General features: G+C 36.8%; 1 protein-coding gene across 1 annotated transcript in view; it reads left to right on the top strand.

The window, feature by feature from the left end:
- Window positions 1-24,753, top strand: part of LOC110781775 (uncharacterized) — a 31,948-nt gene that overhangs the window by 6,647 nt on the left and 548 nt on the right. Inside the window, exons 9-34 of the mRNA XM_021985827.2 lie at window positions 1,304-1,385; window positions 2,898-3,196; window positions 3,298-3,411; window positions 5,012-5,274; window positions 5,365-5,601; window positions 5,702-5,854; window positions 7,151-7,288; window positions 8,880-9,104; window positions 9,888-10,015; window positions 10,177-10,294; window positions 10,547-10,708; window positions 10,818-10,965; window positions 11,070-11,170; window positions 11,690-11,851; window positions 12,576-12,623; window positions 12,842-12,949; window positions 17,855-17,929; window positions 18,627-18,677; window positions 20,067-20,210; window positions 20,316-20,443; window positions 21,471-21,558; window positions 21,700-21,759; window positions 21,833-22,037; window positions 22,746-22,897; window positions 23,083-23,153; window positions 24,407-24,563. Coding sequence (XP_021841519.2) covers window positions 1,304-1,385; window positions 2,898-3,196; window positions 3,298-3,411; window positions 5,012-5,274; window positions 5,365-5,601; window positions 5,702-5,854; window positions 7,151-7,288; window positions 8,880-9,104; window positions 9,888-10,015; window positions 10,177-10,294; window positions 10,547-10,708; window positions 10,818-10,965; window positions 11,070-11,170; window positions 11,690-11,851; window positions 12,576-12,623; window positions 12,842-12,949; window positions 17,855-17,929; window positions 18,627-18,677; window positions 20,067-20,210; window positions 20,316-20,443; window positions 21,471-21,558; window positions 21,700-21,759; window positions 21,833-22,037; window positions 22,746-22,897; window positions 23,083-23,153; window positions 24,407-24,563 — 3,617 coding nt within the window. The remainder of the gene's footprint in view (window positions 1-1,303; window positions 1,386-2,897; window positions 3,197-3,297; window positions 3,412-5,011; window positions 5,275-5,364; window positions 5,602-5,701; window positions 5,855-7,150; window positions 7,289-8,879; window positions 9,105-9,887; window positions 10,016-10,176; window positions 10,295-10,546; window positions 10,709-10,817; window positions 10,966-11,069; window positions 11,171-11,689; window positions 11,852-12,575; window positions 12,624-12,841; window positions 12,950-17,854; window positions 17,930-18,626; window positions 18,678-20,066; window positions 20,211-20,315; window positions 20,444-21,470; window positions 21,559-21,699; window positions 21,760-21,832; window positions 22,038-22,745; window positions 22,898-23,082; window positions 23,154-24,406; window positions 24,564-24,753) is intronic.

Raw genomic sequence — 24,753 nt, 5'->3', positions numbered from 1 at the left:
TACGGCAGGTGCCGGTGGCGAGTCCGAGCATCCTAGACGTTAGGTATAATGCATGCGATTTAACGACTAATTAATGTGAATTGAGATTCCTTTATTTATTTATTTTTATTTAAACAATGCAAATTACGTTTACTTATAATGTTTTCACTTGTATCCAAAATTTGACATTGGGAAAGTGAGAGAGATTTAATGTCCAAATGGGAAAGTATGAGAGATTAAATGCCGCGATTAATTTAATTGATTTAAATAATCAACTGGCACAATTTTGACAGAATATTATTGGCATTTATGTTAAAATAGAAAACGAAAATTCCAAACGTAAAGATTAAACGGGACACCTAAAATGGAATACGTAAAAATAAAAAGGGACGGAAGGAGTACTACTTTATACTATATCCGTTTCAAAATGATCTTTACACTTTTTGTTTTAGTCCATTTCGTTATGTTCTATTGTGCTTTATTCTATTTTGGACATGCAAATTACTACCTTATCCTTCTTACCCCAAAACATTTACAAATTTCCACCCACTTTCTCTTACTTTATTTATTTTTTTCTTACACACATCTACTTTTTTACATATTTCTCTTACTTTGTTAATATTTTATTATATTCACCCACCTTTTTACACACTTTCCCATTTTTGTCTTAATATTTCTGCAAATTGAAACTGTAAAGATCATTGTGAAACGGAGGTAGTAGATTGTATAAAATTGAAATGTTAGGTCACAGACTAAAAGAGCAAATTTTGGAATTATTGATATTGTGTGATGCTTTTTTTTGTTTTGTTTTCCCGAAAAACGACGATGCATTTAATATTCCAATGTCTCACGACAAACGATGGCGCATTTAATATTGCAAGCCTTTATTCTCTTGTAATTTTAAGCTGGATACATGTCAGGGATAATAATATTATTGTGGACCTAAAGCCAACAATGTGCTTTTACTGCTTTAGCATCCTTTTTACGTACATAGTAACCATTTTTTGAATCAAAGTAACCCTATGTTTTTAAAGAAGAATCATGACTTAAAATCACATTATTCAAGCACAACATGTCAACATGCACTAACGACACCAATTTGATATGTTTTTGATAATAATTCTAATAAACACGTCAAAATAAATTAGAATAAAATTGTTAACTCTTTTTTTAGGCATGGTCCACAATAAGTTTAGTGTGGACCAGGTTCATATGTAAGAAATATTAACATGTCAGAATTGTGGTTCAATTGTTGTAAAATCATGAATTATGTCAGAAATGCTAACTTTGTCTCCCTTATAAATGGTTTATATACTTTGCATAGGTCTGAAAGGTGTCCACTCTTCAAAAACGATTGAAGGGGCCTCTAAGTTCTTGTACCAATATTGTAGTTTCCTATGTGAAAGGTACGTGTTTAATATCTGTTATAATGTTTGTTTAGCAATAAGCTTTGCACCTCTGCAACTGTGTTTTCTTAATAGGTTACTGCTGAAAGATTTAGTGAGGTTTAAGTTAGGTATAGTTGTAAGTGGGAGTAATTAACACAGGGTTCATACATGAATTACGTCTGGAAAGCACATATAACACTTCAATTCCAGCTTTCCGATTTTCCATGCTAAAATGTTTCTGATACCTTATTCTTCTTTAGAAAAGGAAGTAAATATCATCAATAGAGACATGAGGTTTACAGAGAAGAAGACAAGGTAAGTCTTATGTTAGAGAACCGAAGAAAAAGAACATATATGTTGTGCTAATTACTGTATTATATAGAGGATGAACTTTTTGAGATTATAGAGCGGAGCCTTCTGGCCCTTCTAGGAGTGGTTGTGTCTTAGTATGAAAGTTTAAATCATAATAAATAGATTTCTAGTAGGGTAACGTATAGAGTTTAGCATAGGAGAAAAATAGACTTTGATTCTGAATTAGTGGCCTTTGTGAATAGGCTGTTCATTGTTCTGATTCAAACATGGGTTATTGTTTCTAGTGTAAATAGGTTTTTAGGAGAACCTTTATGATCTTGACAAGATTAAGAGGGATTTTTTCTATATGGAGACGGAGAAAAGGGTTTCAAAGCTCCTTTTTTTTCCAGGTTCAAATGGAGAAGTCTCCAGTGGGGATAGAGAAATGGACGAGACACACTTAAAGGAACTGATGGTTCTTAGTGTTCTTAAACTAACCGTGGAAATTTGTAGCACCGGTGTACTCACACTTTATTTTTTATTTTTTTCTTTCGTCATGATTTCCTGTTGCTTTAGGGAGGAATGCCAAATTGCCAATTGCCAAGTAGAGTGGAGAGCCATTTCCCATGCACCGTTTTCTGCAGTTTTGAGCGTTTTTGGGAGAGATTCTTTCATGGAACTTCTACTTCAGGAATAGTCTTATGACTGGCTATGCTTTTAGTCGACATCTTTGGAAAATCTCAATACTAAGGAGTAACTGAGGCTACCACCAGATAGGCAGATACTACACATTATCTCGCATATGCATTTTGTGATATGCTAGTGTAGAGACAGCTTGTCCCTTTGTTTTGCGTTGTGCTGTCTTGAGGAGTTTGTCACGTCCATGTTCCAGTGCATATAGTGATATAGGGTACTCCCTCCGTCCCTAAAAGATTGCCCCATAGAGCAAACTAGTGGGCCCTTGAGGAGAGAGAGAGAGATCAAGTGGGAAAAGTTATTAAATAAGGTATGGGGCAAACAAATAGGTACATCCCAAAAAGAAATATAGGGCAATCTTTTAGGGAAAGAGGAAGTATATATTTTCTTATTTATGGAGTTTCAGAATTCGACATGATTTGAGAATTTGATGCTTCTTAAATCTAAGGTAGAATGATCAATTCATGTAGTGATAGTCTGACAATTTGATGTGAATTTTGACTCTCTAATGATAATATACAACTCTTCCTGAACATTTTGTAGGGAACGGATTATATTTTTACGCAAGTTAGCATCTGTAGCAAGACATCAGTCTCTTGGCCGAGCTGGTTTAATGAGCCTCTCAGAATGCATCTTTTCTGCAAGCAAATCTTCAAAATGTTTCCCAGCTCAGGGGCATGGTGAAGGTACTGGTGGACAATGCATAAATGCATTACCTGATATGATTGGCATGGGGTCTTCAAGAACTCAACATTTTGCTGATAAAGCTGAGTTAATTGACAGTCTGAGGTTTCTTGTTGAAAATAGCAAACAACACTTTAATCCTAATTACCGTCTCAGAGGCATGTAATTTCTCGTTGTTGACCTTTTATATTATTTTACCATGACACTTCAATCTTTTCTACTGTTATTGTCTTTGACCTAGAAGTTTGTTATGTGGCAGTTTGCGAGAAAGTGCTAGAAGCTGCTGTTTCAGTTGTTTCCCCTGACGAGCTTTCTCTTGAGACAATTTTGCACTTCATAGCAGCCTTACCACGTGAATTTACTGATAGTGGTGGTACGGAACTACTTCTGATATGCTTTTCCATGAGTTGTCGTTTCAGCTTTTTCCCTCCTTTCTCTTCTGGCTTTGGGTTGATAATTTACTGTTCTGACATTGTATCTTTTTCTTAGCTAAAGAGACTCTGTAAAGATACACAATTTAGCTCAAGAGACTCTGGGTACATCCTGCATGTTGACCCTTGGGTGTGGTCAAGGTGCAGTAAGCTCTAGAGACTCTGCAAAGACATTAAATTTAGCTTTGTTAACTGAATATCGTTAGCATTAGATATCATACTGCAGGAGGTCCCTCAAACTAGGTAACGTGCTTGCTGGGTACTTCTTGCATGTTGATAGTTGACCCTTGGGTGTGGTCAAGTTCAAGTTCTGTAGCTGTAGTTTATGAGAATTGTGCATCAACAACAGTTACGTGCATTTTGATAAAATTAAATATTTCTGTGGGGTATAGATAATGTTTTGGTACAACACTCCCCAAGTTTGGATGTTTTGAAATAAATGCAACATATCTTATTTGGTTTATGATTTTTCTCCTCGTTAAATGGTCAATTTCTTCCATCTTTCTACTTCTCTTTCCTCATCGCACTTTATATGCATGCCAATCCCCTATGTTGCACTTATTTGAGAATGAAGGAACTATATATTTGTACATTAAAAAGACTAGTCCATTAGTTGAATATATGGTGAATGTTTCCTTTTTTTTTTGTGTGGTCACGGTGCTATACCTTTTCCTTTAAAAGAAAATCGCATACCTTTGCTAAATTGTTTACGATGTCGTTTATTAATAACTTGATACGCTGTTGAACAATTTTCGTATGACCATTGGACTGATGATTAATTATCAAATTAGAACTGCCAGTCTGTCATAGCTCCAAAATATCATGTTCTTTTTTTCCATTCTATCCACAAAAAGTTTATGCGTAGCACATGCAGAAATGTAGTTACAAATTAATTTGAGGGAATGTGCTGTATTATGTCATACATTAAATATTTGTATGACGAGGCAATGGTATATCATCTATTATGGTAAAACTTGTCATGTCACGTACATTTCTCTTCTTAAAGTATGTTACCTGAACTTCTAGATCTTTTAGGTGTATGCTGGGTGCTAATTTGTTGGTTTTTGGGCTCAGAATTGTCTGATTTACCAAATGGTCAACTTGGATTGGTTGTTTTTGAGGCTACCCTCCTTGAGGATGAAGTTGCACGTTTTTGTTTCTGCACATCAGCATTAGATTGGTATCCATCCCCGAGCAATATTAAGTTATTTATGGGGATTCAGCTTATCAGCTGGGAGTTGTTTAGCTATTTAGATTGTGACTGGTGTCTTCACAGCTTTGAAATATATACCTTTTTGTGGAATTAGCTTTCAAGGTTATGCGTTGGCTAGTTTCTTAGATATTCCTTGTACATGGTGGCATGGCGTTTGTATATGCATATATCCCTCCATTTGGAATCTGCATAAGCAGCTTTGTCTATTATTGTGTGTAATCCCTTACAAAATATCGTTGGCAAGGGTGTAATGCACTCCTGAACATTCATTGTATGGTTAAATAATTTTGGTTTTACAATATTTTTTCCTCGACTGTTGCTTCTTGAAGGTTCTTTAAGGATCAAATTGCAGAAATGGTTTACTGGGAATCACAAGCAGAGTTATGCTGCAAACTTCTCTAGTAACAAAATGCAAATTGTAAGGAGTCTGTTTGATTTTCCGAGAAGATTTACCTTTCATCAGAAAATTTCTGATGCCGGGTTTCATTATGATGACGAAGAATTGGTGGCATGGTGCACTGAGGCGGAAAGATGGGCAAGAGTTCTGTTTCTTCATGTGGAGGATGAACACCAGCTAGAACCTCTTTTTAGGGTACTAACGGTGGTTCTGCTTTCTTTTGATCTAATTTGGTCTCCTACAAACTCTCTAACAGATAAAAAATGTGTGAATTTAATGTGGCAGTTTATTGAAGAAAAGGGCGTCAGTACTTGCGAACAAAGCAGTTTGGGGGAGAGGATACCTGTGAAGTATTTGATATTTCTCTTGAGCCTGGTTAACGAGCTTGAATTTATGAAGTTAAGCTTTGATGAGTACACCAAAACAGAAGTTAAAGCTGACTCAAAAATTGAGTTCAATGCCACAGTAGATAAAAATCGTCTTATTGCTGAAAAGTTTGCTAATGTTTTCCTGTGCATACTGGTAATAGATAATTTATGATTTCATTGACTATATGAGTTGGGAGCTTTGAAGTTTTACTTTACAAGATTACTAATATTGGACAACTCTGTCTGGCTTACAGGAGGAATTGATCTCATTGGCTGAATCATCTTGTTCAATATTCTGGTCTCATGTTGTGGTGGACTCAAAACTACCTGGTTCCGTGACTGGAAAGCTAGGGGGCCCTAGTCGAAGGCGACTATCTTCTCCTATGACAACTTCTGTCTTGCAAGCTGTACTCTTTCTTTCTTTTTTGTACTCTTTTGGTGTATTAACATGTATGCTATTGCCGTCCGTGCTGCCCATCATATGGTTAACTTGTCAACCTTTTGTTGCCTGGGTTTCGGCAATTAGATTCTTATTTGGCAAGTATCTTTTATTTTGTATGGCTGCCTGCTTTATTGTTTAACTTTCTCACATTGTGTTATGATTGTTCATGATTTAGCACTTTTCATGCAACGGCAAGTTTTTCCCTGGTCAAGGAAATATAAAAAAAAGGAAAATGTGATTTTTGTGAAATTTTGAAGTTTCATAAAAACATTTGATAGTTCTTTCTGCAAGGGAGTAATAAAGTTAAGGTTGGAGTGCTGAAAATGAATTAGACAGTTTTTTTGGTTATCTGTTGAAGTAAGAAGTACCATTATGAATGAGCAGTCTGTTGTAGAGGGTAGGTCTAGATGAATATTCCCAGAAAAAAGTGACAATTCTTTGTTGTTTTGTTTTAGAAGAAAAATGTAAGAAAGCTGTGTTGTAGTGTTCTGAAAAGAGGAACTAGGAAGGGAGTCTTTTGGGAGAGTTGAGTGACTTTGTATCCTAAACTAAACTAGGTTGTTAGTGTGATTTCCATCATTTAGAGCCATTTTTTTTTCTGCAGACTCATTACTGATTACACCCTCTGTCCAAATTTCGAAGGTACCATTTTAACTTAATTAAGTCAAAGAAAGTGAATTTCGATAATGATATACGAAGAAAATACTGATTAGACTAAGCATCATAATTACTGTTTTTTGTTGTTTCTTTTTTGTTGTTGTTATTGTAAACAGAAACTGAGTTTTGTTTTGTTTTGTTTTTGTTTTTGTTTTTGTTTTTGTTTTTGTTTTTGTTTTTGTTTTTGTTTTTGTTTTTGTTTTTGTTTTTGTTTTTGTTTTTGTTTTTGTAAGAGGTCATGCCATCAAGATTATGTTTCTCACAGGGTTTATAATTGAAGTAATTGAACCTTTGATTAGAACTAAAATTTTCATTTTTTTAGATATATCACTTTGTTGTCTGTTTGTTTGTAGTATGCTTAGGCTCAGGCAGCTCAGCTGTGATGTTCCTTTTGGTTGTTATTGCAAATCCTGTTTGTACTTTTGGTCAAGGATGCTGCAACTTATGGCTGTTTATCATCTGTTAAAACAGTGTGTCTGGTGGTTATGTACTAAATGTAGTTTTAGTTGCCGTTGCCGTTGCCGTTGCTTACCTCATTTCAAGCTATAAGTTTACATGTTGGTAAAAGTTTAGCATGTAATTCTGCTTCTTGATGTGTTGACAGATTGTGTCAGTGAGAACTGTTGCAACTGTTTCATTATGGTGTGCACATTTCAAAGAAGGTGCCGAACTAAGTCCTGCTTTCACTTTCTTGTGGAAATTCTTGAACGTCGTGGTTTCCTCAGCTATCGGTGACTGTGAGGTACGATAAAACTTTTGAATGTGTTTCATTAAGAAAGTAAGTTATTTAAGTGTAATGTTAGGAGTGTTGACCTTTACTTCAAAATTTCGGCTCCTTCATAGATTTAGTGAGGTGATGGAATAATTGAACGAAGAAAAGTTTCTCCTGTTTCCATACCAAGGTTTCTATAAAATCTAGGGTGTTTTATATAACCATTTACAGTTTTCTCAATGATGTATGTTCTTTTTCCTTTTGTTGAGAAATCTGAAGTAGAACCCCCTTTAACTTGGTACTTGCGGAGTCACTAATTTCCACCTTGAAATCTATGACTCGTAATCACAAAATTTTTTGTCCTTTTTAACGGGATGGATTATCAGAGTCCTATTTAACGGATAATTTACACTTTATCTTCATCCCTTTCTTCTTTTTTCCATCTTTTTGTTCCATGGTTCCACTCTCAACCTACCCCTTTATCCTTCACGCTATCACCTTGTCCCATATTAAGTTCCATTGCATGGGGTCGTCAGCCTCTCTGACGGGTGGTAAAACTGATTGTGTCCCTGCTGGATAGATAATTTCCTCACAAGCCACTGACTTATGCTACCTCTGTTTTCTTTTAATCTACACAGATTGACTTTCACGCTTGCCAACGCGGAATTTCTACCATTAATATCTTTCGTTATCAATATGTAATAGGTATAAAAAGTTGATATTTGGAAACTATATGATGATATGATTCCATCAAGACCCACATAATTATGTTTATCCTTGTGTAATTATCACTAACGTTGGTCAAAGTGGAGTATGCGAATAGTAAGACAAAGTGTGTAGACAAGAGGGAGTATCAAATATCGTTTGACCAATAAGAAGAAAAAAGCCACTGACTTGTAGGATATAAATCTGATTGATAACCAACAGGATCTTATAATTGGTTATTTATAAATAGAAAGAGAAATAAAGCTTTAAGCAACATAGAGATAACAAATTCAAGATATTGATCGACTCAGATTATTTTGGTTGTCTGAAATGGATTTGAGGAATAGAGGAGAAAGAGAGCAATAGGGAGAAATAGCTAGACCGAAGATCATCTGAACGTCTTCGGCAACCAGTACATGTAGGAAGCTTCAGTGGATGACAATGTGGAGAAAAAATCACTACTGCCAAGGTTCCCCGTTTCTCTGAAAACCAATACTACAGCCAGACAGAGGGCTATTGAGGTGGAGAAAAGGGAGCTAAAAAGATGGTAACAGCTGCGCGGCTGCGAATTCTTGAAACCTCATATTTAACGAAGCCTTTGCTTTTATGGTGGCTCTCTTTCGTGTGCTTACTTTTTATTTGTGTGTGTGTTGGGGGGTGGGGTATTTTGACTTGGCAAAGTGCTATTGTGGTTTAGCTTAAACTATGAATCTTGGTCATTTAAAGCAAAACTTACAGTTGAGTACACCTCTTCTATATCATAGAAACATCGGGGTAAATCTTTGTGATTAGGTATGAAGGGCTCAGTGGAAATCATTAATTAATTAACATTGTATCTTGCATATTCTACAGTGCACCCTATCAGATATGTTTTCTCCTTTCGATTTTACTAACTAGCTTTAATATGTTCAAGCAGAGTAGTGCGGAGATTAATTTGGCTGCGTATGAGGCTCTGAGTTATTCTCTTAAAGCTTCTGCTGCAATGATTTCTTCTTCAACTGTCAGTTTTATTCAAGACCCAGTGTCGAAGAATAGGCCTCTTCTTGATTTGCTGGTCTTGACATTTCTCAATCACATAAATGGTTTACTTGCTGTTAAGCAATTGGCCCGAACAAGGAGGGCTATATTAATGAACTGGAAGGTATTCCCCTTTTTACATTGTATTTTTTAACGTTGCTATTTCTTAGTCCTTTTTTATGTCTATGCATCTGTGACTGCTTTATAGTCATTACAATAATGTTTGAAAACCTTGTAGTTATAGGCTTATAGCCTTACTTGCTGTATTTGCGGTCAAGAAGTCTAGTGACCATGGTCAAAGTAAAAAGACCATATTCCATTCCAAAGTCAAATATTCAAGTTAGTCCAATTAATGATAACTGCCAGCTATTTGTTGGATTGAACCCAGGAAAAAAACTTGTTGATTTATACTATATATGATCATTAATGGTTCAAGGAAGGTTCAACTATATAGTTTTTCCTAAGATAGCTTAACTGAAATATTCTGGAGTAGATTTTTTTTTTCTAGGTAGGGTCGTGGGCATGAACTTCGTAGGTCTGGAAGTAAAGACAGTAGCTATTTTTCTCCTTGCTGCTTCTTTGAAGTTGTTGTCAAGGAGATTGCATCTTGAATTATTTGTGTTTAGATAAGTAAGGGTTCTAGTTCTATCCATTTTTTCTTTTTTATTATCTACCTTGTAATAGATGCTGTGGCTAGGGTATGGTTGAGGCTACTTTCTGCATTTAATATTACAGTCTTACGGTAAATCGAAGGCCATGTTTCACTGTAATGCTGCTTTCTTAATGTTTTTCTTTCAGGTATTTTGTTACCAACTTGCCTTGTTTGCATAATTATGTGATGTACTTCTTGATGACTAATAGAGAACATCTTGTTGAACTAATCTATTTTTTTCCTCAAATGATTTAGTGGGTATGCCTGGAAGCTATATTATCTATTCCATACCACACTTTTCAAAATGGGGTCACGCTTGGCCATGGTAAAACTTTCTTCTCAGATGACGCTGTCAGATTTATCTTTGGTGACCTTGTTGAGAGGTAAGAAGTGAATCTCCAGACTGTTTACAATGAGATTATTAGTGATACGTAATCCATAATGGCTTTCTTGCTTCCAACATGATCACTTCATGGTCCCTTTTTATCTATGGTGTGTTCATTGGGGATTTGGCTTATCAATATCAATTCAAATGAACATGCAGCTTAGAGACTGCTGGAGAAGATTCTGTTTTGTCCATGCTGAGATCAGTCAGAATGGTTTTGGATCTATTAACTTCAAGTAGTTCATTTGTCACTGCCTGTAATGGGGTTGATGCACAGGTATGGTGTCATTTGTTTTATTTTATTCCCTGTGCCGATGGTTTAAGTCTTTCAGTTCCTTATGTTTCTCTGTTGTTGGAGTTGGGAAACGAGACTGTTGTGGATGTAAATAGGTGTTTGACCTTTCAAATATCATTATATAAACTGGTTCTGGTTGGGTGTTGTGTCATAGGAGTATATCGGGTTATGGGATTTGATCTCATCATATTTCCCGGAGTTACTGACATGTTATCCCGGTCGTCTTGTGTCCAGATGATATGGAAATTGGTTAGGTCTTCATGGATACTTCACACTAGCTGTAATAAGCGGAGGATTGCACCAATTGCAGCGCTTTTTTCTGCTGTCTTGCATGCATCTGTTTTCAGAGAAGAGGACATGCATGTGGCTGATAAAGGACCTGGCCCTATGAAGTGGGTATGATTTATTTTCTCACTTGGCCACTAAAAAAATTAAGTTTTCACTTCTGTTGTGTGCACTGAAGCGGAGAACATCTATGCATGATGTATTTGCACCTTTCTTGTAGTTTTGCGAAAAGGTTTTTGAAGAAGGCATGAAAAGTCCTCGTACCATTCGCCTTGCAGCTCTTCACTTGACGGGGTTATGGCTCTTGAATCCTGGGGTCATAAAGTATTACATGACAGAGCTAAAGATTCTAACTCTTTATGGATCTGGTGAGTTGGGTGCTATTGTATTTACCTTTTGTATGGTTGGTTTCCTCATGATGGTTATACAAATGTTGTACAGGTTTCTAATGGGTGTTTTCTTTTTGTTCTAGTTGCCTTTGATGAAGATTTTGAAGGCGAACTAACAGACAATGGTGATGCAAGAACTGAAGTATCATTGTTGGCGAAAATTCCAGATAGTGAGATTGCAAAAGTATGTTTACCTTTTCTATTCCCAGCATCTCAGGCTATGTTTGGTTCACTTTTGTGAACTGATGTGATTTGATCTCACATGATCTCAACTTATCTAATATAGTCTGAGCTTATTGTTGGCTACTTGTCAATGAGAGGTTTCTTAAAATGAGAAGGATTGGACGTTAACTTTTTTAGACAATGACAGTAGTTCATTCTTATGGCTGCCAGTTTAGGTGTTACCTGAGTGTTGTAGACGGAAAGAATTGACCGAATTTTTCGAAGCAGGCTTCCTTGTTAGGAATCTGTGTATGATAGATTTTTGTTTCTTGCTTCTTTATCTTTTTATGGATGCATTTCTCAATTTAGGTTTGATTGGAGTTCAATGTGATCGGCAATCAATATTTTTCATTAGTTTGTACTTTGGAGTGTCTTCTCAGCTTATTTAGTTCCTTTTTCCTAATTATTTATTTTAAATGAATTAATATTGTCTCATGTTTGTCACCTGATAATGTGATATTGCTACTTGGCTTTGTGCCAGGCTTATATTAATACAGAATTATATGCCCGAGTTTCTGTTGCTGTGCTCTGTTACAAGCTGGCAGAGGTAGCTAAGATGGCTGCGTCTGGAAGAGAAACTAATGAGAGCCGTTCTGCTATTGAATCTGGAAAGATGTTTCTGTTGGAGCTTCTTGACTCTGCGGTAATGTTCTTTTATTGGTAGTTGGTACTGTTTTATTTTTTATGTTTTATAATTTTATAATTTTTTTATTTCCCTGAATTGGTAATTAGTATGGACATATATTTTTTCGACATATGTTATAATGTTTAGGAAGTTATGCTGGACTATAACTAAGGATATGGAAACTCTGTTAGCTATCATCCATTTTTTCACAAGCATATATGTGGACGAACTTCATATTTACACACTCCCTCGTTTTCATTGTAATGTAGATACCAGCTTGCTTAAACTTTTCTTTGGATGCCTTAAATGTGAGGTTTCAATGAGGCTTTACTAGGTTGAAGGCTCAAAGAGAAATAAGGACCATTGGCACATCAATGTCTTTGCCAAGAGAAATAAGGACCATTGGCAGATCAATATACCTTAAATTAGTTGATCTTTTCTAAACAATTATATGGGGTAATATATATATATATATATATATATATATATATATATATATATATATATATATAGGACACTTTTATGGGAATTTCACTGATGTCTATTTGTGGTGTGCGCTTCATAGGCCATCCTGTGATGGTTTCTTCCATTATTTGATGTTAATGATCTTTCCTTGGATACTCTCTTAATCTCTCTTCATGTTATTTGTACTATTTCAGAAATGAATAAGTATGTTTTTTGTAATCATCACATAATCTTTTATATGTAGTGATTTTTAGTTAGTCACCATTCATTTTTGCAGGTTAATGACAAAGATCTCGCTAAAGAACTGTATAAGAAGCATAGTGCGGTGAGTAGTACACCTCTTCAAGTTAAATTGGAATACTTGTGTGAACAAATTCATTACGGAGTAATATGCAAGGGGTAGGGTTTGGACATGAAATGTTTTGGTACCTCACTTTTACGTTGTTAGATGTGCCAAGGTAACTGGTCTATGCTATTTAACTAAGATAACTTCTGTGGGGGTTTCCCCCATTTGTTGACATGGGCTCTTTTTGTGTTGAACAGACTCATCGTCGAAAAGTCCGTGCTTGGCAAATGTTATGTTTACTATCAAAATTTGTTCATCAGGATATAGTTCAGCAAGTGATACAGAGCTTGTCGACATCCTTGTATGTAAGTAATTATCTTTGTCAGATCAAATATTTGATATGTGCACTCTGGAAATCAGTTATCCGTAAACAAGAAAGAAGCGGCTGACATTTTGTACTCATATGATGAGAGCTGAACCTGGAAACCCTACTCCTTAGCTGATACACTGTAGGGCTACTCTATGGTATCCATATGAACTAGGTTATTTTAATGAATTAAGTGCAAGAGAAAGGCATAATAGGTAGTAAGTGATATTAGGTAGAAGACAAATTAGGTAGGTCTAGTAGAAGTGTTATAAATAGTGGCACATTAGGTTATGAGAAGTATGTTGAGAATTTGGTAAAGCTTAGGCTTTGGAGAGTGGTGACCTCAAGTCACTAAACCTAGAGATTGGTGGCCTCAAGTCACTACTTTTATCCCCTTTTGTGTTCTTCATCCATCAAGCAAATTAATATAATTTATGCCATTAATTTTCTTCTCAAAAATAGTCAGTTCATCTCACTTGGTATCAGAGCGGTACAGTTCTGGGAGGGTTACTGATCTGATTATCCGAGTTTCAAAAAAAAAAAAAAAAAAAAAGAGAGAAAATGGAGTTAAGCAAATCTGATCAGAAATTCAAGGAGGAGTGGGATGAGGTATTCCAAAAATGCAAGGAAGACTTCGTGAAAAACATTATGGAAGGTCTATCTCCGATTTTCTCTTCGTTTCGGCAAGAATTGAAGGAAATCAAAGAGAAGTTTACTGAAATTAAAGAGGAGAATCAAAGAATTTGAAGAATTTGAAGAATTAGAGAGGTTTTTGAGGGTCTGACATCAAACTTGGTGGAAGGTAGGCAGGACAGCAGACAGAAGTTTTCAGGTACGCATTCGGGTGAAAATCGAGATGATGGTGTTCTCCACGTTTTTATGTACAGAGATGTTGAAGGTGAACCACCAAGAGAAGGATTTGAAGGCAGTGCTGGTGGTTGCGGATCAGGTTGTGGTTCAGGAAGAGAAGAAAAAGGGTTCACAAAAGGTGGATCTGGGGCAAGCGGGTCGGGTGGTGGACCCGGATATTTGTCCATCGGAGATGACGTAGCTGGTGGATATGACGAGGGACAAGGTAGTTTTGCCGGCCAATTTCATGGAGGCGTCGCTGGTGGTAGATTGAGATCGAGCAGTGTTCTTAACCCAAAGGGAGGATCATTTGAAAAGGGTGGTTCGGGAGGAAGTGGATCCGGCGGAGGTCCAGGCTTCTTCGCTGTTGGTAAGTTCCTCGGTGGATTTTGTTGGCTCATACCAGAAGATGTTATAAGAAGTAGCTCTCTTGATTTTTTTGGAGGTGGGCATAACGATGGTGGTCAAGGAGACGACGCCGGTACTTTTTGTGGTGGGGAAAACCGTGGACTGGATGGCATCCGCCGGTTGAAGGGGAGCCCAAATCAAGGGTCTAATGGAGGAGAGAGAATAATAACGAGTGATTTTAGATCTGGAAATACCGGAAATGGCCTAGGATTTCTCGCTGTTAAAAGATCTGATGGTTTCTCAGGTGGTTGGCCCGGTGTCGGTGGTGGCGGTGGTGGCGGGGTACGGCCTGGTGGCGGTGGTGGCGGAGTACGACAGGTCTTGATGTACCAGTATCCATTAATGGAAGATGAGAGGAGCTTCAAAGAATTTTTCGTTGGCTTGGAGGGGAAGCCAGATATGAAAGATGTTAGTAAGGGCATTGAGGTAAAAAGCATGAAAAGTAACATCACATATAAAGACAAATGGCTGAAGTCACATGCAATTAGAAAAAGAGAGTTACAACAAGGGTTTGGGCCCCAACTTTTACAGCAGCCCACCTGTTCTCCATTTTGTGAGGAAAGCCTTATAATTGGGCTTATTAAATGTAAGGCCATTGCTCCAGCCTTAGTTTTAAAACTCCAATTCTCCACCCAATATTTTAAATATTACTTTTCCACCCTTGAACCACAAGTTCAATCCTACCAAATTGCAAACCCACGTTGCAGACCCTTCCACCCACAATTAGACCCAAATTTCCTTTTCTATTTCCCCAACTCACAGCCTTCCAACTCCAAGTCAAATACCCAAACCATATTTCAACCTCACAACAACCTCACAGATCATCTCTTAGAACTCACCAGTGAGGAGAAACCGGCCATCAGTTTCAAACAGAATGTCAAGGATCATCTGTTCTTAGCTAAGCAACCTGAAGAAGTACAAGGACTTAGTGAGGAGCTGGAACGCAAGTGGAGGCCTGACATCAAGTTTCATAATGGCACTCAGAATCGCCATCGCCGGGAATCAAGTATTGATTACTATCCACCTTGAGGACAAGGTGGAAATTTAGGGGGTCGGTATTGTAATGAATTAAGTGCAAGAGAAAGGCATAATAGGTAGTAAGTGATATTAGGTAGAAGACAAATTAGGTAGGTCTAGTAGAAGTGTTATAAATAGTGGCACATTAGGTTATGAGAAGTATGTTGAGAATTTGGTAAAGCTTAGGCTTTGGAGAGTGGTGACCTCAAGTCACTAAACCTAGAGATTGGTGGCCTCAAGTCACTACTTTTATCCCCTTTTGTGTTCTTCATCCATCAAGCAAATTAATATAATTTATGCCATTAATTTTCTGCTCAAAAATAGTCAGTTCATCTCAGTTATGAGGTATTTTTTGTTGGTGATAAGGACCATGGGAAGGACTTATGCATGTTCTCTTGAACTTGATTTGACTTATTTGTACTTATGAGTATGTTGGGACTTATTAGAACTTGGTTTGTCTGAACTAATATGAACATATATGATTTGAACTAATCAGAACTTATCTGGAATTATATAAGCTTATTCTGTCTAAACTAAGTTGGGGAGAACTTAGCGTTCTTTATAACTGTTGTATTTAGCATCACAACAACACTAATAAAGCCTTAATCCCAAATGGATAGGGTTGGCCACATGTACCAGTACGTCATCCCCATGAGTCTCTCACGTGGATCTTTCTCATCCACTCATCCTCTCTTTAGTGCAATATAATCCCAAAGACCCAATTGTTTCATGTGCTCTTTTGTACTAGTCATCTTTGGTCTCCTTGAACTTCCTTTCAATATCTTGGACCTAATTCTGGTCACGCTAGTATATTTCTTTTTTCTTTTGGGCCAAAAAACTGATTTTTTAAATTGTAACAAAGGAAGAAGTAAGCAGAGAACATAGAAGACACACACCATTTCAATGGAAAACATGAAAGTAAATCCTGACATCCTGTTTTAAGACCTCTTGCTCCCCAAATAACAATCTATCTCAGTTTTCTTTTTCCTTTTAACTTGAATAAATATGCGACATGAGTTTTGAACATTCCCTCAGAGGATGATTGAGATAGTAAGGTTCATGCCCTTTTGTTTTAGAAGATTCTGCTCTGTATCTTCATTCTTCTTGCTGCTGAGTGTTGCACTGCAGTGTCTATCTATGGCAAGATATACATGGCTTTGTGGTTGTGCCGTTGTGCCATACTCAGTAAGAACATAATTGTGCATTTGTGCATGATGAACTCCTGATCTTGGTCAGTGCCCAAACCCACATCTGAGTCATCTGACTCATGAACAGGTACTAATTCTTTAGCAATTGGGTGCCTCTCAAAGCCACTTTATTGTCGTCCTAAACAGTGGAAAGCTGATGCTTCTCACAAGGAAGACGGCCGTTTGTATATACATAAAAAAACTTTCCTCATTCCATGTTATACAAATACCGATATACCTGTCTTGATTTCATATTCTAGTTTCCACCCCTGAAAAGGACCATCTGCATTCTTTCTTTGGACAGAAGGTCCAGAGTCAGTGGAAAATCTGTTCTTAGTAACCTAACCGACTCTTATTACCATCTTCACTGTTAATATCACCAATTCTCACTCCAAGCGCAACATTGACTTAAGGACTATCACTTAAAATAGCAGGAGCCTGATTTTTACATCATTAGCACAAAGGGGCTGAACATTCTAAGGGTAGATATTCCGGATATTGGACTACAACAACTTATCTAGGTCAACCTTATGCTAATTTAAACTTCTGAGTCCTGGCCGTGAAAATTCTCAAGTCACTGCCTCGTGCAGCTCTTTATTGTATGCACCAATTTTTGAATGTCATCACTTGTCTCCACAGCTTAGTTCTTGTCTGATCCCATCCTCTGTCTGCCCACTTTGCAAGCTCAGTGAAATCCACTCTCACCCACCAAGTGAGGCACCTATTTTGACTACTTCGCTCCTCGACTGCTGCCTCCTTAGAACTCTTCTTGAGTCCACCAACATCAATATATCCAGCAAACCAATAGAATGTGCTTCCATTTCATCCACCATATAGACCTAGTGGAAAATAAATGTATTTATTTCTGTATGTTTGATAATGGCTAGGCAATCTTACCTCTATACAGAAACTTTAACTCCCAACATTTTTCCACCAGAAATCAACTTTATCTTAATCCACCCAGTAACTCTTGCAGTCGTTGCAGATCTCATCTCGAAGTATGTGGCGGAAGTTGTGAAGGAAGAAAACACCTATCCGATCCACTGGGCCATGGGGCTCATCAGTAAAATAGAGAAGAGTCTCAAGGGGCTCATCCGCTCATCAGTAGAGAGAGAGAAAGAGAGAGAGAGAGAGGAAAGAAAGAAGACGAGTGGAGGGGGGGTGGGGGGTCAGAGCCCATCAAGAATTTATTTTTGTATTGTTGATTCAAGAATCCATTCAGAAAGAAGAATTATATATATTATTTATGTCCAAGATTGATTTGTTTGCTCCTTCACTGTAGGAACATGTTATGCATTTGTAGGTCTTTCTGGCTTTCTGCATAATGTAGAAAATCTCTTGATTTATTTTAATGCTTACTTTTTTTCTCCCTTTATTCGTGGGGTGTGAAATTGGCTGTTCGAACTCTTTGGAAGTGCTAATGGTAGTTACATTTGTTGCAGAGAAACAACATGCCTTCAGTTCGGCAATACATGGAAACGTTTGCGATACATGTTTACCTTAATTTTCCATTCTTGGTATGTCGATATCTATTTGATTATACAAGTTCAAAACTTGATTTTATCCTCGTGCAATGCTTGAATCCTCAGTTAGTTGTAAAGTTTGATGATTTTTTGTTGATTTAGTTTGTAACGTATAAGTTGTAGGAAAACACATGACAAAGGGAAGAATGGAAACATATATGGTGAACTTTTGAAATGGAGAAATAGTATTTTCTGGTTAAACACTAATGTTTTTTCTTAAACCTGAACATATGTGACTTTTGTACGTTGAATTACAAATCGATTATGGGAAAATTAATTTGAAATATAAACATTTTATAATAAATGTAAACAGAAAACATTGGTTTCAATGGAAAGTCTAATTAGTTGTCTAGACTTCGTAGGGAGTCGGAGCAAAATCTACTTTGAGGAGTGCATTCTTTATGAAAAAAATGATAACATTTGTTGAGAGTTTGAGACAAGCGACACGATTGTGTTTCATATTTTGTTATCTTTTTCAATAACTCAAGGATTTTTTGGATTTGACAATTTTACAGTGTGACTACAATTTATTGTTCCAAAAAATTGTGTTGTGCATAAATTTGGATCTAAAGCTCTTCTGAAGTAGGACTTCTGATCCTTTACTGCTTTTATCTTTGGTTGTAGTATCCTTTTCACTAAAAATAAAAAAAAGATTATTGATGGTTGAATAATTTTGTTACTTTCATCGCAGGTTGGGGAGCATTTAGTTCCTATACTTTGTGATTACAATATGAGGACTCAGGTCTGTATTTGACTTTTCTTTTATTCTATTTCCAGTGCGAAAATATTCTTCTTGATGTTTACAATATGAATTATGAGTGTATTTATGAGTGATAGGTTTTTTGGGGATGGGCATTATACTGGTAAATATTGCTGATAAATAATCTTTTGAATAACGTTTGAAGGCATTTGTGAACTTTTTTTTTTATGGTTCAATGTTATTCTTATGAAGATTTTTTTTGAAAAATTGCAAGTCTAAGATCGCAAACAGTCACATGAATGACCTCTTATTCATCTGTGCTCTTGCATATGCGGGGGATGCCCTCGCGTAGGGCCCGGCATTCAACCATACTGCATAAATATACTGTTCTATATTTAGAAATACAGAAGTACTTTATTTTAATTAATTGTTGTTTTGTATTACGTAAGAAAGTTACAGTGTCAACAGAGTCTCAGTTTTCAAACCCACTTAATTAATAATTGTGGGAATGTGAACGTACACATATTGTGAATGAAATCAATGAATGGACAGGACTTCATTTGTATGTCTCTGCTTCACACTCAATTGGACTGGATTAAAGTCAGTGGGCCTAGTTGAGGATCAGTTGCCTTAGATAGATCAGTACAGTTGTGTTTTGTACCAGACGTAAATGTGCAATGTACATCCTTGCTCTGCTGTATATGTTGACTGCTTATGGTTGGTGATTTGTGTAATAGAATGGATAGTCATAAAATTAGAAATGAGGGAGAAGAAGAGAATTCGGGAAAGTTAATAGTAGATTGTATTCAATTTCGATGCGTTTAAAGTACCAAATAGAGCATACAACACCAAGTTAAGTAGCTGGACTCTTTCGCTAAGAAAAAGCTAACAAAATAAAATCACATCAATATTAATCATGCCTAACTAACATCCTTCTACTTGATGCTCAAGCTACCTCTAACTAAATTATAATGACATTTCCTAATGTGCCCTTCCCCTATACTCGACACCATACAATTTGCAAGGGGTGATAATATGGTATACCTTTAACTTCATTACTGGGATATGTATGTCGTCTTTTTAATATGATAGCTTGATATGTTTGACCTTACAACTCCATTAGTGTATGACTATATTTTTATTACTTAGTTTTCAATTAATATGCTACTCTTCATGTTTGTTATATTTTGTATTGCTAATTTATGATGGTGATGCGTGTTATAAATACGGCTGTGTTTTTAGTTTTGTACTCTCTCTTCTCTTTAGCATCTTGCCATGTTGTGGTTTCTCATTGTCTATCCTATCCACCACCCCCCCCCCCCCCCCCCCCCCCCCCTCCTCTATTCTCCTTTTTTTGTACCTTGTGACTTGGTGATAGTGGATATCAGTTGACTCATGATAAAGGCAACTAAATTTCAGAACTGAATGCAGGCACTGTCCTCATATGTATATATAGCAGCCAATGTAATGATCCATGCAAAAGCAGAAGTTCAACATAAGCATTTGGATGATTTGCTTCCACCTCTAATTCCATTGTTGACTTCTCACCACCATACATTACGTGGTTTCACTCAGGTTTTTTTTGTGCTGCACTTGACTGATTTTTTTTTCCTGGTAGATTTATTCCCGTGCACAGTAAAGTTCCTGTATATTTACGTCATATTTTTTAAAAACTTTCAGTTGCTAGCATACCAAGTTTTCTGTAAGCTGCTGCCGACAGTGGATTCTTGTTCTGGGTCAATCATTTTGGAGAAAAGGTGTCTCAGCAATTTGAAGTCATACTTGGAATCAAATCCTGACTGTGCAAGGTACTAATATCTAGTTTCTTTTTGTTTTTAAAATGCGTGGCTTTGTGTCCCCGGAAGGGAATAGAGAGAAAAAGGTTATGTTCGGCTTTATCTATGAGCATTTTTCATCATAGATAACTTAGGTTGAACAGATTTCCAATATTGTTCGTCATCCTTGTATTTTCGGTTAAGTATTTGTTGGTATAAACTACAATTTAACGCAGGTTACTTCCTCTTTGTACTTATGAAACCCGTCTTTATTAGAATAATGTTTTATTTGTAGTCTATAAATTCTTCCCTCCATGGTCTCTGTTTCGCTGATTTGTTACTTGTTTATCTGGATGAATGGCTTATCATCCCCCGTGCTTTCTACGAGCCCGGTGAAATTTATGTTGTTTCATAGTTACTTGAGGATGTATGTTGAAGAAACTTTATGATTTTGCGTCATCTTTTTTTTTTCAAGTACAAGTGAGAAGAGAAGAGATTTAATTTCTACATACTTGTTTTTCACTGTCACTAAATTGGTGTTCTTTACACTTGTTTTTTATTTTACTTTGTCAAAATTTCACTGGAGTTTAACATCAGTCCGGCAGATTCTTTTCAGTATAAGAATTCAGTGATTTTCTATTCAGCGTGGACTCCCTGTTTAAATTTACTGACATTCTGCATTTCTGAGACATGGTCTCAGAATTCTATCTTCTCTTAAAATGATAAGATTGCAAAACCACATGGTACCCCTTACTAACTTTTAATCAACGACCTTATTGAACTGAACAAGAACAATATGGTCTTGTGCACCTCTCCTATTTTAGTAATGTTCAGCACTTTTCTTTAACTGCTCATTTGCTGTCATTTTGTCAGGGTCTACTAAGATATTTGACTATCCATTATTTGACTATCCATCATTTGTTCGACATGGGGATTTTAGGTATAGAGTATGGGATGTTGGTCTTTTTTTCTCATTTATTTTCATCTTTAATTATGAGTTCTGTCGATTATCTTCTGTTGTACTTTGAGACATTCTGATGGTCAGCATCGCTGCTTACAGATTGCGAGTCTCATTGGAAGGATACCTTGACGCTTTTAGTCCTATTGAATCTATAACTCCTGTGGGAATCTTTTCCAGCCGTGTTGAGGTTAGATGTGGCGCTATTAAGATGGACAGCATTAATTAGACCTTTTCACTTTATTCAGCTGCAGCCAAACTTTATTCACATGTGTCTTTGTTATTATTGGACCAGCTTGTCTGTTGATATCCCATTTCTTATATTGTGTAGGATCTGGAGTTTGAATGTGTTCCGACGTGCCTAACAGAGCGAGTGATGAATTTTTTAAATGTAAGTTGTTCCTGTTGTTTCCTGCAGCCGCTTTCTGCTTTCTGGCCTTGTCTAATCATGCGGCAATGCTTAGGGCGTAAGAGAAGAACTTAGAAGCTCAATGGCCAAGGATGACTCTACTCTCAAAAATGAGAGTTTAATGATCGCAGAAGATCAAGATTGTATGCTCCATTCAGCAAGAAAAGGGCAAGAAATATTGCTTGATGCGCCGTCAAGTAATATATCATTGGATTTTCAGAAGAAATTTACATTGTCTAAACACGATTTGCTTAATGATGGTAAGAATACAAAGAGGATTAGTAGTTTCTAACTTTGGCATATTATCCAATATCCATGATGATCTGAGGTTAATATGAATGTGAAAAAAGTATTACTCAGTGCCGTGGTTTCTGCTAAATTAGGTTCTACGTAGGAGCCGGAGTATTATCGACCTTATAGTAAAGGAAGATAGCCTCATTAAGCAGGCTTGTTCTAGATGGGAGCTTGTGTGAAGTTTGTAACCCCCTTCTTCTAGGAAAGTGGACCTCTGCTTGTTCTCTATTTTAAAATCTTCAAGGCATTAGTGTCTGGGGGGCTTTAGGGAGAAATGAGCACAAAGTGGAGGACCCTCACCTTCTTACAAACAATTAAGCCAGGTGGGAGGAAGTGTTCAGCATGATTCAGACCTTAATCATAGCAGTGTAGGGGGGGGGGGGAAATTCCTTTATGTTGGTCTCTTTGATGCAGTGGTGCTGCAGTTCCCTTTTCATGCCTTAACTTTGTTTTCCCACCAAACAATGTTACAGTAGAATCAGAATCCACCAACTCCTTATTTATTTGTTATACCTTTTCTCACAATTGTAAATTTGTAACCAACTTTCACATGAGGAATGGTGGGACTGGGAGGAAATGGAGGCAAACACGGAGACAACTACTAGCTCTCCAGTTGTAGTAAATGTAACATTGTAACTTTTTTTTTTCTTTCAGCTCTTCCTTTTATTTTGCAGAAATGGAAAAGGAGGACCAACTTCTTGAGAAAATATTGCAGTCAAGAACTATATCTATGGAAAAGGTCAAGGCGAACCGACAGCAACTCATTCTTGTTGCATCTCTAGTTGATCGGATACCAAACCTCGCTGGGTTGGCAAGAACTTGTGAGGTGTGTTTCTAGAGATACTTTTTTTTCTGATGGATTTCTAGAGATACTTTTCGCACAATTGTGTCTGATTTTCTATTTTCTTCATTTTCTGTTCCTTATTCTTTCTTGTATTCCCTCTTGATTTTCACATATGCTAAAAGTTCTTGTTCGTTTGTCAATCAATGGGTTTGGTTTTTCTTTTGCAGGTATTCAAAGCAAGTAGTTTGGTAATAGCAGATGCTAATGTGCTGCAAGACAAACAGTTCCAGTTGATAAGGTTTTATTAAGAATTCTCTTCCTTCAATTTGGCATTCCGGTTTGCGATTCAACTTATTATCTTTAAATCAGATTTAGAATCCTCAATGTGATGATGTATAAAACAGCAGCATCCATGTGCATGGTACTGAGGGTTGTCTATGAACATAAAACAAATGGCGGAAATTCTCGCCATCATGTAGGTGCTTGGTTGAGGAGGATTTTTGGGATTTCCCCTGTTCGGGAGTCTTCTTTGGGTACTTAATGGGATTGAGTGTTGTAGTTAGCTTCTCTATGTGCTTACGCTCATGGGGCATTCACTAACGTGTCCCATTCTAACCTGATTGAGGAAACAGACACTCGAGGAGGAAACTAATGCAAATCTAGACGATGTGGTTGCTTTGGCTAATTTCTATTTTAGAATATTAACCCATCACTCCAGGCATCCCTACAATGTGGTAAAGGCTGGGTTTTTTGTATTTCCAATTACAATCAATGTAAATCGATAAAAATCCAGATGCTTGCGAAGTTGGAAGTATTTTCTTAGATGGAGAGTTGGATGACTTTCTAATCCTTTGATTATTCTGAAGTCTTAAATAGGGTACTCTTACAGCTTCTGGTATGAGATGGTTAGTTGATGCCAGCGGTGTATTTTACAGCAAATCTTTCTGTAAACATCTATGAGAGGCAACAACCACATACTGCTTTTCCTTCATATGTTTAATTGGATTGCTAAAATGTTGAAGTGCATAGTATTTGTTTTTCCATTAGTCCTTGAGAAACTAAGTGCTAATGATGTACTGCAAGTTCAGACACCCAGTTTACGACTGTAGGCTAATGTGTATGCTTTTTATACTCCGTGTTTTCAAACGGTGAGAAACTGCCTGCTCCATGTTTTTGCATTGTAGTGGTCTTTTTCTGAAACCAACTTTTTGCATTGTAGTGAGAATCCCATCAACATCTGTTTAGCAAAGAAGTTACTAGCTAATGTCATGGGAAGATGAGCATTAGACCCCTTCCCTGAGGAAGGAGTAGGATTAGCTTAAAGCATGTGCTCCCCAAATTCTTAGAGTAACTGGTGGAAGTATATTCAATATTTTAGTTTTTTTTTTCTTGGGCAAACTTATTTCAAATATCTTTCAATAAGACCTCTTAAAGTTTGGAATCCTTGACAATTTTTTATGATTTGGGGGGAAGTTATGCTAGTATTGAAATTATTTAGCGTTCCGGCCTGTGTCTAGTTACTGTTTTGATGACTTTATGTTACGTTGCCAGTGTCACGGCGGAGAAGTGGATACCAGTCGTAGAGGTTCCAGTGAATAGCGTCAAACACTTTTTGGAGAAAAAGAAGCGAGAAGGGTTTGCAATTTTGGGATTGGAGCAAACTGCTAATAGCATACCCCTGGACAAGTACAGCTTCCCTCAACGAACGGTAAGTATCAAGTAGACTAGCTACTGTTATACTTATTATGTCAGGAATTTCCTAATTTTTATCCAGAGTTACTGATTTCAGCTTTTACTTTTTTATCAAATAAACAAGAAACGTGCCTTGATGAAAAATGTCAAGTTTTTTTTCAGTTCTTTTTTTTTTTTGGATTTATTGAACCATCAAATTAGTTGTT

This window comes from Spinacia oleracea, chromosome 6 (assembly GCF_020520425.1).
Source record: "Spinacia oleracea cultivar Varoflay chromosome 6, BTI_SOV_V1, whole genome shotgun sequence".
Lineage (NCBI taxonomy): Eukaryota > Viridiplantae > Streptophyta > Magnoliopsida > Caryophyllales > Amaranthaceae > Spinacia > Spinacia oleracea.
Note: the sequence above shows the minus strand (reverse complement) of the source record. Positions and strands in the feature narration are given on the sequence as shown.